At 40.6% G+C, this 15,847-nt stretch overlaps 1 protein-coding gene across 1 annotated transcript in view; it reads right to left on the reverse strand.

Annotated features, from left to right (window-relative positions):
• Positions 1–541: 541 nt before the first annotated feature.
• Positions 542–15,847, reverse strand: part of LOC112570502 (eIF-2-alpha kinase GCN2-like) — a 32,984-nt gene continuing 17,678 nt past the window's right edge. The window contains exons 27-38 of the mRNA XM_025248941.1: positions 15,189–15,305; positions 14,449–14,685; positions 14,085–14,219; positions 13,638–13,754; positions 12,737–12,871; positions 12,299–12,385; positions 11,735–11,826; positions 10,866–11,028; positions 6,520–6,627; positions 5,256–5,308; positions 4,710–4,778; positions 542–4,497 (exon numbers count right to left, since the gene is read on the reverse strand). Coding sequence (XP_025104726.1) covers positions 4,440–4,497; positions 4,710–4,778; positions 5,256–5,308; positions 6,520–6,627; positions 10,866–11,028; positions 11,735–11,826; positions 12,299–12,385; positions 12,737–12,871; positions 13,638–13,754; positions 14,085–14,219; positions 14,449–14,685; positions 15,189–15,305 — 1,371 coding nt within the window. The 3' untranslated portion in view covers positions 542–4,439. The remainder of the gene's footprint in view (positions 4,498–4,709; positions 4,779–5,255; positions 5,309–6,519; positions 6,628–10,865; positions 11,029–11,734; positions 11,827–12,298; positions 12,386–12,736; positions 12,872–13,637; positions 13,755–14,084; positions 14,220–14,448; positions 14,686–15,188; positions 15,306–15,847) is intronic.

The following is a 15,847-nucleotide window of genomic DNA, read 5'->3' on the forward strand; positions in this document are numbered from 1 at the left end:
CAAAGGCATGAAAGCCTCAGCCCTATCTATGCCCGTGTAGAGGATGGGACCAAATACCACAGCACTTTCTGAAAACTCTGTTCACTTTACCTACAAGAACACCAAAATATCTAGCCCCCAAATACCTCCCTAGCTGTCAAGGAATCGGTCGCCGACCTACATTGGACAGCGGAGTTTGCTGCTCACATGGGTCAGAGGATACAAAGCGCAACCATTCAAATTTGAAGGAAGAGCATTTTACTAAAGGACTACAGTTTACTTCTTTTTTAAACCAGAACGACAGCATCAATGATCTTGCACTTTCTTTCAACCGACATTCTCCAATGCAAACTGGATATACTCTTCTGAATTTTCTATTTGGATTGATGTGGGTCACCTTCCAGAGCAAGGCAAAAGTTCTTTTGCATTATACAAGGATGAGACTGTTAATTTTGAGAAACTGAAAGATGGAAATAAAATATTGAAAACAGACTGAACACTTGTAACACAGTAGCATTCTATTGTTTAAAAAAGAAAAAGCATAACCAAATCTCAAAGGAACTTCAGTGCATAAACAAAAGTTTATTACTGGAGAAATGTCAAGCTCATTATGTCTGACAACAGACATTATGTGCATGCACAAGCTTGTGTGTGAGTGTGAACTGTATTTTATTAGAAGGCAATACAAACCCAATGGTTGGAAATATGCACCAGAACGTATTTATTACATAATACTGTAGTGGTCATGAAGTAAAGAAGCCTCTTTAAGTCATAGTTGCATGAAAGTTTTTGTTAAATCATGACCATATAATTTTATAACAGTCTAAAATGTCCCATATGGAACACTTAAGAAAAGATATACTATCCTCAACTTCAAACAAAATCAAAATATCTGAAAATCATAGAAATGCAACTAATTTCATAAGCAATGCAACTCTCTAATGAAACATGCTAAATGCTAGAATGCATCATTATGTTCATCATATGTAACCATAACAGCTGGTGTTCTAAGATGATGGCATCCATGGAATAGTGACAGACTAACATGATACACAAAAGGCACCACAAGGAAAAGGCAATAGCAATGTTACTCTCAAATATGTTTGCTGAACTGTAAAATACTGTTGTGATTATCGCTTTAGAAATGGTCATTACTTTGTAAGCACATTGGCCTGCTCTATGCAGAAGCAGAATATGTTAAACCACCAACATGATGTGGAAGGTGGCAGGCTGCAAATTCAATTCTGACAGACATGTCTGCAACATAAATTATCACAGCTTCTGATATAACCAGCAGCAGTCTCTATGCTCACCACCTAAGCAACAGCTGAGCTGCATGCCAGATTGCCAGATATGTTTATAAACAAGGCCCAAGTCCTAAAAAAAAAAAGGAAGGCAAGAGGTATCATAAAACAACATTGTGCAACAGATTTTTTGATATGTTAGAATATCTAACAACCTTACAAACAGATGTGAACACTGCCTCACAATCTTTCATGTAAAATGTTTTCATCGTGCCTGATGCACACAGGATGGGGTTCACCAGCATGAAGATGCCATGCTCTAAGTAGTAAGAGGGTGTAAGAGAAAGCTTGAATGGCCATAAACGTTGGAACCAGGAAAAAGAAAACAATTCAAGCAAAAAATAACCACACTGTTGCTTTTTCTTTGTGATGAAAGTGAATCTCTTCTTCTTGCAGTCTGTTACAAACTGCTGATCTGTTTTGCAGTTGATCTTCCCACTAGTAAAATCCCCAAGGTATCTGTAGCACCATCCACACATCAACACCATCCAGAAAAGTCCATAATTTCCTGAAGCTTCACTAATACCAGCACTCAAAAGTAGCTGGTCAATAACTCCAAATGGTCAGCTCACACTGGCCACACAAGAAATTTCAGAATGCATGAAACAAAGTTTCAAATTAATTATAAGAGTAAATGCAACACTGTTCCGTCATGTACAGACTGCACATTCAGCCCTCCTGACACATGCAGACATGTAGTTGTGTAAAAATGCTCAGTGCGAGAAACTGGAAAAACAACCAAAATAATACAAGAGGTACTGGGTTTGGGGATGGGTGTCTGCTGGTATTAGTTGAGATGACAGCTGATGGCTTGACTGTTCCAAAGTTTTTGTTTTTCTTTTTAAGCTTACAATATTTGTAACCACATAAACAGACAATGTTTTTGTAAGTCCCTAAAGTTTTAGAGAAGCTACATGGTTATCTTTTCACTTCTGCACCACCTGGTGTCAAGAGTGGCTGCCACAGATTCAAGCATAGCGAAGTCTCCATTCATCTTAGCCACGGGAAAATGGTCACGCTGCAATCTTGAAAAGATAAAGGCTACAGGAGTCTTTGTTTCTTCTCATTCCCTACCTGGCTCTGGAGGTACAGTTGTTGGAGTCTGATATGCAGCAATGATGAACCCTGTTTTATGAATGTGAAAGAGTGGATTGGTCATTCTGTGCAGGACCTGCTCACTGTCATTCAAGACAGGAGTGAGTTGCAAGCCTTGTCAGTTGCGGCATCTGTCCATGTGCTTCTCCCCCATGATGGGACCAGTCAAGGGACAAATGACAATTTTTTTTTCACATACATTACTACAGTTCTATCCGTTTCAACTGATAAGTTTTGTCAACCTCTCTCTCTTACATTAATCTTTCACTGTCTCAACATTTTAACCAGTACCTCTACCCTTTTCCTACTCTATCAATATCAGGTTTGTCAAATACATACATTAGCATCTGTGAGTAAACACATCACATAAACTTGAAAACACATATACAAACACACTGTCTCATTCTCCTTTAACATCTCTGTGAGTACCTAGTGTGAACACAGTGCTGGCTTCTCAGTCTTATTTACATATGCACAAGAGTGACAAAGTCGACTTTTTACAGATGGCATCATCACACATTTATGCTGTCTTTCACACATGACATATCAGCTCTTTTATAGGACGCATGCTATCTTTCTGATGCTACAACTAAACATTGCCATTTTGCACATGATGCTCTTTTGTTCTGGAACTGGTTATGTGATCTTGTCCTGAAGAAATACAGTTCACATAAAATTGTGATCTTGCCATGAAGGAATATAGTTGACATAAAATTCTTAAAGATTTAGGAAAGGTGGACAAGAATTTTATATAACTTTATAGGAAGTACTGCTCATTTTGCTAAAATTCTCCTTTGAATTCCTTCTCAATGGATAATATAACAAGCAAAACATTGCAACACTGAACTCTATTTTCAGTTCTCGATGATACTGTTAATAATTGAATACAGTTGATCTTAAAGTTTAAAGTATCATTTTTTTCCAATTTCATAAAATATTATTTCTTTTTCTTCTTTTTTTTTCTTTCTCTCTCTCCTTCTTAGTAATAATGAGCATGCAGGCATGACATTGCACACGCATTATGTGCAGCTCTATCACATACACATGCAAGTCTTTAATCTAGAACATAATGCTTAAAAATGTTTACAAATGATCATCATACTTTCAGTATATACTTTTATGTTCTGAAAAACAGAATACTGGCAGTTTATCTACTATGTCAACTTGTGAATCAACCCACCATAAAGACAGCTATGATAGTTTTGCACAGAAAAAACTAAACTGGTATGGCAAAGTCTGGAACAGCCTAGAACACATTCTGTGATCATGTTGCTCCTCTTGCCTATTCAACATAGATGATCAGCTGGAAACTCGTATGAATGACAGAGAAAGCTAACACAAAAATCTGCTTTCCTTCCGCTCATGACAAACTGATGAGTACTCTTGAAAGGAATGTATGCTTAATGGTCCAAAAGTTCTGGATGTTTGGTCTAATCAAGCTCTTAAAATTTCAACCTTTATAGTAAGGAAGGAATGACTGAATAATTTGTGCTTTAAGAAGAAAGCAAGTACAAAATTTCTTCAATGTGACTGGTCAGTTTATATGAAAAGAGGCAGTTCTATTTCAATAATATTTATCACTTTACCCAAATAACCATGATACCAAATTAACATTGTCATTATTTTCAAGCAGCATTTTACTGGTCTTTAAAAACGAGAGAGTGGGGACATGAAAGGTTAAACAGAAATGTGACTGCTGGTCAAAGATATACAATAACAATGAAATAAATGCCTTCGGCAACCCAGAATCAAGAAATGATCGATCCATATGAAATTATACATTCTCCACAAAAACCATGATATTCACAAGAAAATGAATAATTTTACATAAATGATTGTCATAAATTGAAGACCAGATTCTTTTAGCCTTCTTCCACTTGTCTTTAGTCTTGCAGCAGAATTTATTTGAGTGGATACAGATGAATTGAAATTGCTGAAAAATATCCACTGACTAGACTCAGTTAAAGTGTTGATGAGTTTCAATCCAACATAGCTCTGCATATCAGGAAGTATGCAAAACTGCTATGCATCACATTAGGAAGTAGGCAATCTAGTTCTGCATCAGGTTAGGAGCCGCAAGCTGTCATCTTTTGTTCCATACAAAATGATGCAGTCAATCCTGCAGCATAAAATCAGACTTAAGCAATCCTTTATTTTGTCATCTAACGTAGTAATAATATCTATAGAAATGCATCCAAGAGATTATGTTCTGAAATGCGGTACACTGAAAGTTATACTGCTAGCAACAAACTCCAGCAAAAATAAAAGAAACAACCCCATTAAAGCAAAGCCTTTGAGTTCCACAAATGAATGGAAATTAAATATACTTACTTTTTGACATATTTAATACTGTGTATATGCTCCATAATTTTAGGCAAATATTCACGGTCTCTTGGCATTCTGGAAGATAGAATTCTTCATGACTGTCTCATTTCTTATTCACCTTACAATTTTTTCTTAACAAATGCAAATTGATTTACTGAGAAAATGCATAAGAGAACAATGTTCAAAACTAGCTTTCATGTGCACTGGAGATATGTAACAAAAAGCTGAACATCGAACTTCTTTTTAAAATAAACAGGATGAACAGGAATATTTTCTCCTGTACTCTTAAGCAACTCAGAAATTTCTCATTCACTATGGCTTTAAAAGGGACAGAGAGATATATAAACTGGTAAACTGTGATAGCTACAGGACAGAAAGAGTTCTAAGTCAAGACTGGTAAACTGTGATAACTACAGAGACGTCCCTATGACGCTTAAAATACACGCATACAAAAATGAAACTAAATCTTAAGGTAACATAGAGGGCTAAACATTATGATGGACAAATAAAAACCAAACATCATTCTAAAAGAAATAAGAGGACTACACCTACTTTTTAATGAGTTCTTGCGCATTCTTTTCAAAGTCTGTCTCTTCTATGCCAAGCTGCAGAGTTAAAATAACAACAGTGCTTTACTGCATGCCTTTAAAATTAAACTCTACAAATTTAAAGCAGATTAAAAAGACCCTGCAAAAACATAAATGTCAAGTGATTTGGTGACAGATTCATAAGATTTTTCACAAAAAACTCTAAGAATCACTAAGAAACCCCAGGAAACCATAAAACTAATTTTCTGACATTTTTTGTCATGTGACCCTGTGCACCACAACCACAACTCTCTTCCCTATGTTTTTTTTTTGTTTTTTTTTATTTTTTGTTAGGTAGGAGGGGGTGACAGCTGACTTTTTGGACCCCTGCATTTCCTTTACAATCTGAGCACAACTACCTAGTCAAGTCTGTTACTGCCTTAACACACTTGATTTATCTTAATTGGTAGAAATTCAAAGCTCTGGCTTTCTGACAACACGTTCCCTTCATGTCTTAATACTCTTGGACTTCTTCAAACTAGAAACATTCAAGTTATATTTCTAACTAGCAACTTGTTTTTTAATTTCTGAATTCTCTATGCAAATATTTGGTGAAAGTCATAAGCAAATTCTGACTTTGGTTCTAACTGGAAATCACTGTTTGGAATCTGGACGCAGAAAAAGAGCAACACAATTCACACACCTATTAGGGAAACATGCAGATTTTTTTCTGTTGTAATTGTAATTTCAATTATGTTAGCTATATTGCAAAAGGATGTAAACACAAAGGATGGAAACAGAAGCCAAAGCATGAAACTACTTTGTGATTGAGATAATATGAATTGGAAGTAATATTTTTATACTGTGTCATCTTGAATACCCCACTTGGCCAAAAAAATAATCTGTAATTTGAAAATTGCAAAGGAAATTTTCAAAAACACTAAAATTTTCATGCGCCAAAAATTCATTAGGAAAGTTGTACTGTGTAATAAGATCAGAAAATTGTTCCACTCTGTAAAAAATATGCACAATGCATAATGCTTGAGACATATGCAAAAAAAATTCAAAGCTATCATCATAGCAACATTCTGATAAAGAATTATTTTCTATTGTTTAGCAAATATTTCCCTCCTGCAAGGAACCAAACAAGCATTTGTATTTGTGATAAACAGCAAAGCAATATTTTTATTTTAAAATTCAGCACAAAGAACTCTTTCATCTTCATGTAGTCTTTTATGATTGCAAGTGAATGTGAGTATTTCTGTGTGCAAGAATAAAATACTTCCAACCTCTATGTGTGATTTGATGGTTTTAAGTGCTTGCTCAGCCATTTCCACAATAACAACCTCCTTGTGCCCTGAAAGCCATGGCATAGTAGATGTCACCTTGCTCACAACCTGTAGGTGCATGAAAGTACAACGTATCAGAGTACAACAACAGCTACAAAAGCATGTAACATGATCATCAGCCCCAAATATAACAACAGCTGCAAAGGCATGTAAAATCCCTAGGTGTGTGTACAAATGGAAATAAGTACCATAAAAAAGTATTAAGTAAATCTATTACGGAAGAAGTCTTCATAACTTTAAAAATTGCTTAACACACTGTCTAATTAACCATTCATTCTTCATGGAGTGTATGGTCAATACATGTAGATGCAACAGCAGAATTGCACAATCTACCCTAGGGAGCAGATTGTCCAATGAAGATGATCGCAATGTTGGGACTAAGTACAGATGCAAGTTACAGATAAGATACAGATCCAACTGGCTGGAAGGGGAAGAGCTCTGTCGTCTTTTTGTTTTATCTAACATCCTCCTGGTGTTGGACTTGTGCTTATGTATAATTTTTGATGGGCCTGCCATCGTGTGTGTAGAGTGTAGTGCCTCTTTGCTTTGATGACTGCAATTCGTCGTAATTCTTTGTCCACCTTCAGCCTTGGCGATCGGCGGCGCGGTTCAGTGAGCTTCATGTCCGTTGGATCGGTGAACTTTTTGTGTGTGCTGGGGTCATTCGTCGTTCAATAGGACTGATGTCGTCTGTTGGATGTGTTCTGTGCAGCTATGTTTGCTATAGAATGCATTCCAGCTTATATGACATGTTTGATCTTTGGCCTGCGGACTGTGCTTGTATTGCATGTAGACGCTGACCTTTGGCTGGAGGACCGTCATTTAGTTCTGACGTCACTTTATTTTACGTCATTTTGTCATGTGTCATTTTCTCTCCTTTATGAGAGTGTCCGGGGTGTCTATGTAGAGGAAGCACCTTTGACTTTCCGGCAGCAGTGTCCCTTGGGACAGGCGGGAGCACTGGTCCTCACATGGCAATCAACTCTCACAGCTGGCTCCAGGTCCTTAACCTGGCTACACCCCGGTAACCGCTTCTGCTGGCGGGCCAAACGCTGTGAGGGGCTGACGTGTTCTTATGCACGTCAATAAAATACTTGGAGAGGAGATGGGCGCCACCAAGTTCGCCAAAGCCCACTGAAAGGACTTATGGTAGCAAAACAGAATAGAAGCAACATGCCGGATCGGTCGAGGCCCGGATCACCAACGACCGCGCACCCCTCTGGTGGTCTCCAGGGAGGGGGCGACAAGTGTGATACTGGAACCAAGTCTACACCCAAGTCTACAATTAAGCTGCCTACACAAGGACTACTATCGGAACATGGAATGTTCGCACACTCTTTCAATGCGGCAAAGTGAAAGAACTCACACACGAGTTACAGCGTTACCGCTGGGACATAGTGGACTTGCAGAAGTCCGATGGACTGGTTTCGGGGAGTCAACTACAGATGAAGGCCACAAGCTCTGGTTCAGCGGAGACGAAATCAAGCATGAACGTGGTGTCGCTTTCATTGTCAGGAAGGAGGTGGCTGGAACTGTCATCAGCTGCACCCCAGTCTCTAGCAGACTTATCTCCATCCGAATCTCTGCTCGACCGCACAACATCACCATTATACAAGTGTACGCCCCAACATCAGAACACGAAGATGAAGAGGTTGAGGAATTCTACGAGGAGCTGGACAACATCATCAAGAAAACTCCGAAGAAAGACATCTTGCTTGTCCTTGGCGACTGGAATGCTACGATCGGCCCTGACGCTTACCAACAATGGGCAGGAACAGTCGGCAAGTTTGGCCTAGGCAACACCAACGCAAGAGGCCTACGGCTACTAGAATTCGCTCAGAGTCACCGTCTCACCATTGCCAATACCCTCCACCCGCACAAGAAGTCAAGAACTGTAACGTGGCATTCGCCGGGAGGTCTGGTCCATAACCAGATTGACTTCATCTTGCTGCCTCAGCGTTTCAAATCAAGCATCAACAAAGCACAAACGAGGTCCTTTCCTGGCGCTGACATAGGCAGCGACCACAACCTCGTCCTCACTAGCCTCAAGTTGAAACTGAAGTTGAGACGTGACAACAATAAGAGCCCTCGCATCCGATTCAACCTTGAGAAGCTCAAAGATCCGGACACAGAGAGGATCTTCCAGGCCCAGGTGGGGGGGCAAATTTGCAGCCCTGGCTACTATAGACTGCGACATAGACGCCCTTGCTGGAAGTATCAAAGAGGTGCTACTCTCTACTGCAGACGAAGTGCTGGGGAAGCAGAGGAAGCGCAAACAACCCTGGTGACAGACGACATCCTTGATCTTTGCGACGAAAGGAGAACCTTGAAGAGAGGGAGAGGTCGAGACCCGACGTCAGCAGACAAGTACAGACTTGTCAACCAGAAGATCAGAACAAGGATGAAGGAGGCAAAAGAAGATTGGATCGAAGACCAGTGTTGCAGCGTGGAAATAGGCATGGCAAGCGGAGACAGCAAGAAGGCATATGAAACACTGAAGGCCCTCACCAAGACTCAGCAGCGACCAGCCACAGTCATCGAAGACAGCGCCGGACAGCTCCTTACGGAAAACGCTGCTGTACTAAGTCGTTGGACTGAATATTGCCAAGACTTGTACAACTACAAGATCGAGCCAGACACCAGCATTCTCCAGCATCACCAGACTGGGACAAGAGAGGCTGAAGACCTGCCAGTCCTCACTGATGAGGTGAGAGAAGCTATGCACAGTCTGAAGGGAGGAAAGTCACCTGGTGTGGACAACGTACCTGCTGAGCTGCTGAAGCATGGAGGAGACGCAACAACCAAGGCCTTCACCACACTGTGTCAAAAGATATGGGAAGAAAAGAAATGGCCAAAAGAATGGACTCAGTCTATCATCATCCCACTCCCTAAGAAAGGGAACCTGAGGCAGTGCCAGAACTACAGAACCATCAGTCTGATAAGTCACCCAAGCAAAGTAATGCTCAGAATCATCCTCAACCGCTTAAAACCTATTGCAGAGGAACTGCTGGCAGAAGAACAGGCTGGCTTCAGGGCTGGAAGAAGCACGGTAGAACAGATCTTTAACTGCCGTGTTATGATAGAAAAACACCTGGAGCATCAACGTCAACTATACCATAACTTCATCGATTTCAAAAAAGCTTTTGATCGTGTCTGGCACGATGGACTCTGGCAGGTCATGAGATCATTCAACATAGAGGAGGGACTGATCCAGATGGTAGCAGCACTCTACAAGAACGCCTCCAGCGCGGTACTACTCAACAACCAACTAGGCGAGTTCTTCGCGATGACGATCGGGGTCCGTCAAGGGTGCCTACTCTCTCCCATCCTTTTTAACATCTTCCTTGAAAAAATCATGCAAGACACCCTCCACAACCACCTTACCTCAATCTCCATTGGTGGCAGACCCCTGTGCAACCTCCGCTTTGCAGATGACATTGACCTCATGGCAGGCAGTAACAACGAACTTCAGGATTTGACGGACAGACTCTCCAGGCGAGCGGGGGCCTATGGCATGGAAATAAGCTCAGAAAAAAGCAAAGTAATGATTATTTCCACCACCGACAGCAGCAGCAACATCGTCATGAACGGCCAGAAACTGGAGGAGGTCAACAGCTTCAAGTATTTGGGTGCCACCCTGACTAGAGATGGTTGCTGTACAGCAGAGATCCGTATCAGGATTGGTATGGCAACATCCGCAATGTCCAGGCTGGATAGGATCTGGCGAAGCAACTCAATCAGCTTCAGTACCAAGCACAGGCTGTACAAGTCCCTCGTAGTGTCAATCCTACTCTACGGCTGCGAGACTTGGACGCTGCTTGCCGCAACGGAAAAGAAGCTCCAGGCCTTTGAGAACAAGTGCTTGAGAAAGCTGCTCCGCATCTCGTACCGCGAACACAAGACCAACGCATACGTACGGAGCACCGTAACCTCCCTCGTGGGCCACATGAGCCCCTTCTGGCAACAGTGAAGCGGCGCAAGCTCGCCTGGTTCGGTCACGTCACCCGCCACAACACCCTGTCCAAGACGATCCTACAAGGAACCTCGAAGGGAGCCGTCGTCGTGGTCGTCCGAGGAAAAGCTGGGTCACCAACATTAAAGAATGGACCGAACGCGAGATGCCAGACCTGCTCTCATCTGCTCAAGACAGGACCGGGTGGAAAATTCTGTCTGTTGCTGCTGCCGGACGGTCCCCCCTACGCCCGGACCGGGCATGGGACTGACCTGACATGATGAAGAGACAAGGCAAACTGACAGGAGACGCCATTCACACCACCAGAGCTTACCAAATTCTCAATCCGGCGCCGATGGCCTGCTATAAGTTTCGTTCCAGTCTTAGATGTGAAAGTAAAGTTGAAGGACTGGCCGTTGGTGGTTGTGCTGTTGTTGCTGTCTGACCCAGAAATGCGACCAGAACTTGCGCCACTGGCATCTGTTATTTCCTTGTCTCTGTTGAAAAATCACTGGGATGCTAAGATAGACTAGTTAGTTTATTTCTTGTTACTCTTCGAGGAGAATAGGGCCACACTGTTGCCATTTCTGTAACAGCTTTTCTTTTCTTTTTTTTTACATGAGTGGGTTGTTAGCCCAAAATCAAAACTCACAACCTGGAGGGCCAGGATGCAATATTTTAGTCTGGCCTCTATCCTGACAGACCTGTTTGGCTTTTTTAGACCTGCAAAGCACACAATTCTCCAGCTGATATAGCTCTGTGGATTGACAAGGCACGCAAGCCACCACACCACTACAAGGTAAGCTGCATCAATTGGTGGTGGAAGATAGCCTAAACCTCTATTAAATGCTTACTACCTACACAGTAATCTGTTATAGAGTTTCCACATGGGTTCATGAAGACCTGATATTTCATTTTCTGTACACACGATGAACCATTTTTTTTTCATTTCTGTGGCTTCCATATTTTAGTTGTTTTCTTCCTTCTCTATCATTTTTTTGCATGCATGCACATGCACTCACAAAAACACACACACATGCATACAGCCCTTCACTTGTGTTCTAATTTCTTTCTAAAAGTAATCTTTCATTCTTCGCATGAAAATGTCCAAATTTACTTTTTTCCCCTAAGTGACAAAGCAACAGAAGAAAGTGAAGAGAACTGCTGCCTTTCAGAAAATGTCAGCTAGAGGGCTGTACCTACATTTTCATGGCTGCCAGTTTGAGCTGAATGAAGTCGATAAGTTCTGAGGTCAAAATTCGCTTCTCTGATATCTTGCTGTCTACAGTTTTCACCTGTACAAGAGTAATGTTAATTCTTTTACAAAAATTAGTATAGGCAGGATATTTAAAAAATTTCAACATCTTCCCATCCGCCAAAAAAAGAAAAAAATCTAAACACCTAGTCAGCCATTGTGGAGGGTTCCAAAACCAACAAGAAAAATATATGTGGATTTGTGTGTGTGTTTGTGCATGTGTGCACATAAAGTGATCAACAAAAATACAACAACAATCTTTTGAAGCATATTTTACAAGTACTGGGGGAAGGATGAGGTGGGGACTGTCACTAAACTTTTTAGAACAATAGGGCAATGGCACATTTTGATGTTTGGTGATGTGCATACCTGAGTACAATAAGTCTGGCAATAAATGTGTCATCTGTCTCAGTCACATCACTGGTGACAATGACATTAAAACATTCAAAAGATATTTTAATCAAGCACATCTAACTCAGTATGTCATTACTGCCATGAAAATATATGAATACCTTGACATAGCCATTTTCTCCATCCTTCAAAATGACCAAGAAAGCAATGCCAGCTGTGCGACAGAAATCTTGGATTTCTTCAACACTCTGAAACAGAGGGGAGGGTCACTTCCAATTCAGTATTTCAATCTGTAGCAGGGCGAAAAATGTGCAAGGCAAAACTGGAAAAACATGGAACAATGTTCAAAAATAAAAAAAATCCACTCACTTAATATAACTGATTATAACTGATACATAGGAATGCTGACTGAATGGGTAACCAGAACATAAGACACTGAATACCAAAGCAGAAATTGTCTCTTTTAATATTTTGTCTCTTTCAGGCAAACATTTGCAAGGATGCATGAACATGCACACATGCCTGCAGACACACAACCACCAATCAAAACAATTCCAAAAAAACCCAGGTTTCACACACTGTCACATGCACCTGTTCACCTTTAAAGTATCGTAGATGACATCTGTTTGAATGCCAGCAGCCCAGAGGTCACGGGCAATGGTCAGGCGCTCCTTTATCAAGGCGTTGTGGCCAACAGTGCACACAAGAACATCACAAGGAGCTGGGGTCTGCATCTGTGTTAGGAGAAACAGTGTGGTGAGGGGACAAAAACTAGCACCACAGCAGAATGACTTGCCATACTTGATTTGAATATTGTCACTGGTGCATCGGTCCCCTGATAATTATATAGTCTATCATCATGAGTTTTTGTGTATGAATGCGAGGTAATGTGTGGCAAAAATGGTTGGATGCATGCAAGGGAAATAGCTTAGTCAGGAGTGTGTGCATGCATGGGAGACGATATATTGAACCCAAAGTTTGTGGAAGCTCCTAGAAGGTGTGAATGACTATGTACTGACTAAACAGTCAGAATGATTGTGAGATTATTTGACATTTGAGGAATCAACTGTCAAACAGGTGAGATGAATGTGCATTGATGTGGTTCCTGGATCAGGCCCTAACCAGGGGTGGAGGGTAGAAAACAGAAACAGATTGGCGACTTTTTGCAAACAAGACTATCATGCACAAATGGCAGCCACTGGCAAGAAGAAAGGTCATCAAGAGGAAATTTGTAACAGACTGATGACATGGAAGCATACTGTTTGGTCAGCCATAGAAGACAACTGGTGGTCAGCTGAAAGTATGTATGGTGTGTGTGTGTATAGAGGGTAATTTAAGGGAAGTGACTAATAAAGTTAATTATACCCTATATTTTAAATTTTGCTGTTACAGTGGGGAGCAGTTATATGGCTAATGATGTAAAAGAAAATAAAACTCCAATAGTTATGTCATCTGATAAAGTCAAAGAGGAATGTTTCATTTGCCACCACAAGTTCTTACCCCTTTCTCTTCTAGGAGGGAGCTAACCAGCTGATCAAAGGCAAAACTGACACCAACAGCTCCCTGACAAGGGACTGATGCATCATGAATTCCCGCAGGTGGACGAAATTTGTATATCTGAGCAGAACAACACTGATTAAGGAAAAACATGCTACGTCTTTTATTTTTCAAAACCTGTCACTTGAATAACATTGGTTTTTCTTTGGCTCTCACTTTTATTTTCCTTGATATGATGTCATCAGTAGCCAGCTTGCTTTCTTAATTATTATTCGATCACAGACAAGAACAATGAAAATGTCTGTCTTGCGTCTTTTCATCACAATGATAGACCATGCTCTCAGGTTCTAAAACATTACCAGTCTTATGCATTACCTATGCTTCATTTGAGGTATATACAACAATGCATTCTATACATTCTTAATAGAGTGTTCAGTTGAAAGAATTTACCATTTTGTCATATCTTCCACCAACTGCAAGAATTTCTGTGATGGTTCGTTTTTTGCGTATGGTGCGATGGAAGACTTGAAAAATAATTCCAGAGAACTGCCGCATGCCATACGACATACCCACACACATGTACACCTGCATGACGAAAGAAGCAATCAAACATCATCTGCAATAATTTTCTCTCACTTTCCTGCAAAAGCTAAAATATTTCCCCTTTTCTTAGAATAAAATGACTATTGTTTACTTCCACAATCATTTGTTTTTAATTCATTGTTTTCTACAATGGCCTTATCCCTTTTTTAGCTCCTGAATGCCAAGGCTGAGAGAATCACAAATACCAGCTGCAGCAACTTCTACCACCTACCTCCATTTTGAGGCCCAGTGTCTTTGCCTGGGCAAGAATGGACTCAATCTCATGCAGAGCCTGTTTAGCAAAAGTTCCTGCTGGGCCCTGATTGCGAATGACTGGTCGTAGACTAGCAGACACTTTAGCAAAGCTTTCCTCAAGCAGTAAATAATTAATGAGCTGTGCCAAGGCTGTGCTAGGCAACTGTGGCTTCAAATTGCTCAGTACTGTAAACAGCTTGTTGGATTCAGTGGCCTAGGTGACATAACATACCAAAAAAAATTGGATATCTGAAGACAAAAGGTAAAGGCAAGCTTTTGGTTGCTGATGAGTGAAATGTTAGGAGATTGCATTTTTCTCAAGAGAAATATTTGTGATTGCATTGACCATTCTTCGCCCTTGCACACTTTCCTTCCTCAACTCTCTAAAGAGGTCAAAACACCCATATAATATCTGAGTCTACTTGGGGAAGTACTCTGTGCAGATGGCGCTTGTGCTCTAGCCACAAGACTGTTTCCACATATGCTGAAGAAAGTGTGACAAAATTTATCTTCCCTAAAAAGCCTAAGCTGTTAGGGAAAAATGTGTAATGAAATATAACAAAATATAACTGCCAACAGACAATCAGTATAAGTTATTTCCTATGCAGTTTACAACTTTATTGTCTTGCATGAGAAACTCATGGACTTAGTTTGCTGCCAGGTCTTTAGAAAAACATGGAAAAAAGAAACTATTTACAAGAAGTACTAAACAGCCACCTGACAATCAGCCACTGCAGCCACAGCAGAGGTCAGCTGGTCTTGGGGAATGCCACAATGAAGCAGTACAGCTTGCAGCAGGAGAGAGTGATTCACACACACTCTGTACTGGCGGTTCTATGACAAAACACAGCATTGGACTGTCACATTCTGTCAACTCTGGGCCAATAAGAAAGAATTCTGACTTGGCGAAATAGCATATCATGGCAGCTGTTTTTAAAATACAATACTTCCTACAAGTATTTCAGGCTGCAAAGAAAAATAATCTAGAGAACATTACCTACAGTGTGGAACTGACTTTAAATCATTCTACACTCTTTGCTGCAGCAAAAGCAAATGGCTTCACAGCTACGGTGTGTTTTGCACATGGTAATGCAAACTGGATAATGTCACAAAACACATCACACTGTACACAAATGAATTTATAAGGTAAGAAACTGTTGGTTTCTTGAGGGATTGTTTTACTGTAAATTATTTCCCTTGAGGAGCTTAAATAGTCAACCTATCAGGCATTTTGTTGTATTTGAAAGTGGGCAATAAGCCAGTTGTTCAAGAGTCATGCTTCAGATGGTTGCCAGTTACATAATTCGACATGGACTTGTACTCTAAGAGATGAAAATAACAATATAATAGTAAGCAATGTTTAAAGTGTAATGTAT

The sequence above is a fragment of the Pomacea canaliculata genome, linkage group LG8, assembly GCF_003073045.1.
Source record: "Pomacea canaliculata isolate SZHN2017 linkage group LG8, ASM307304v1, whole genome shotgun sequence".
In the NCBI taxonomy this organism is placed as follows: Eukaryota; Metazoa; Mollusca; class Gastropoda; order Architaenioglossa; family Ampullariidae; genus Pomacea; species Pomacea canaliculata.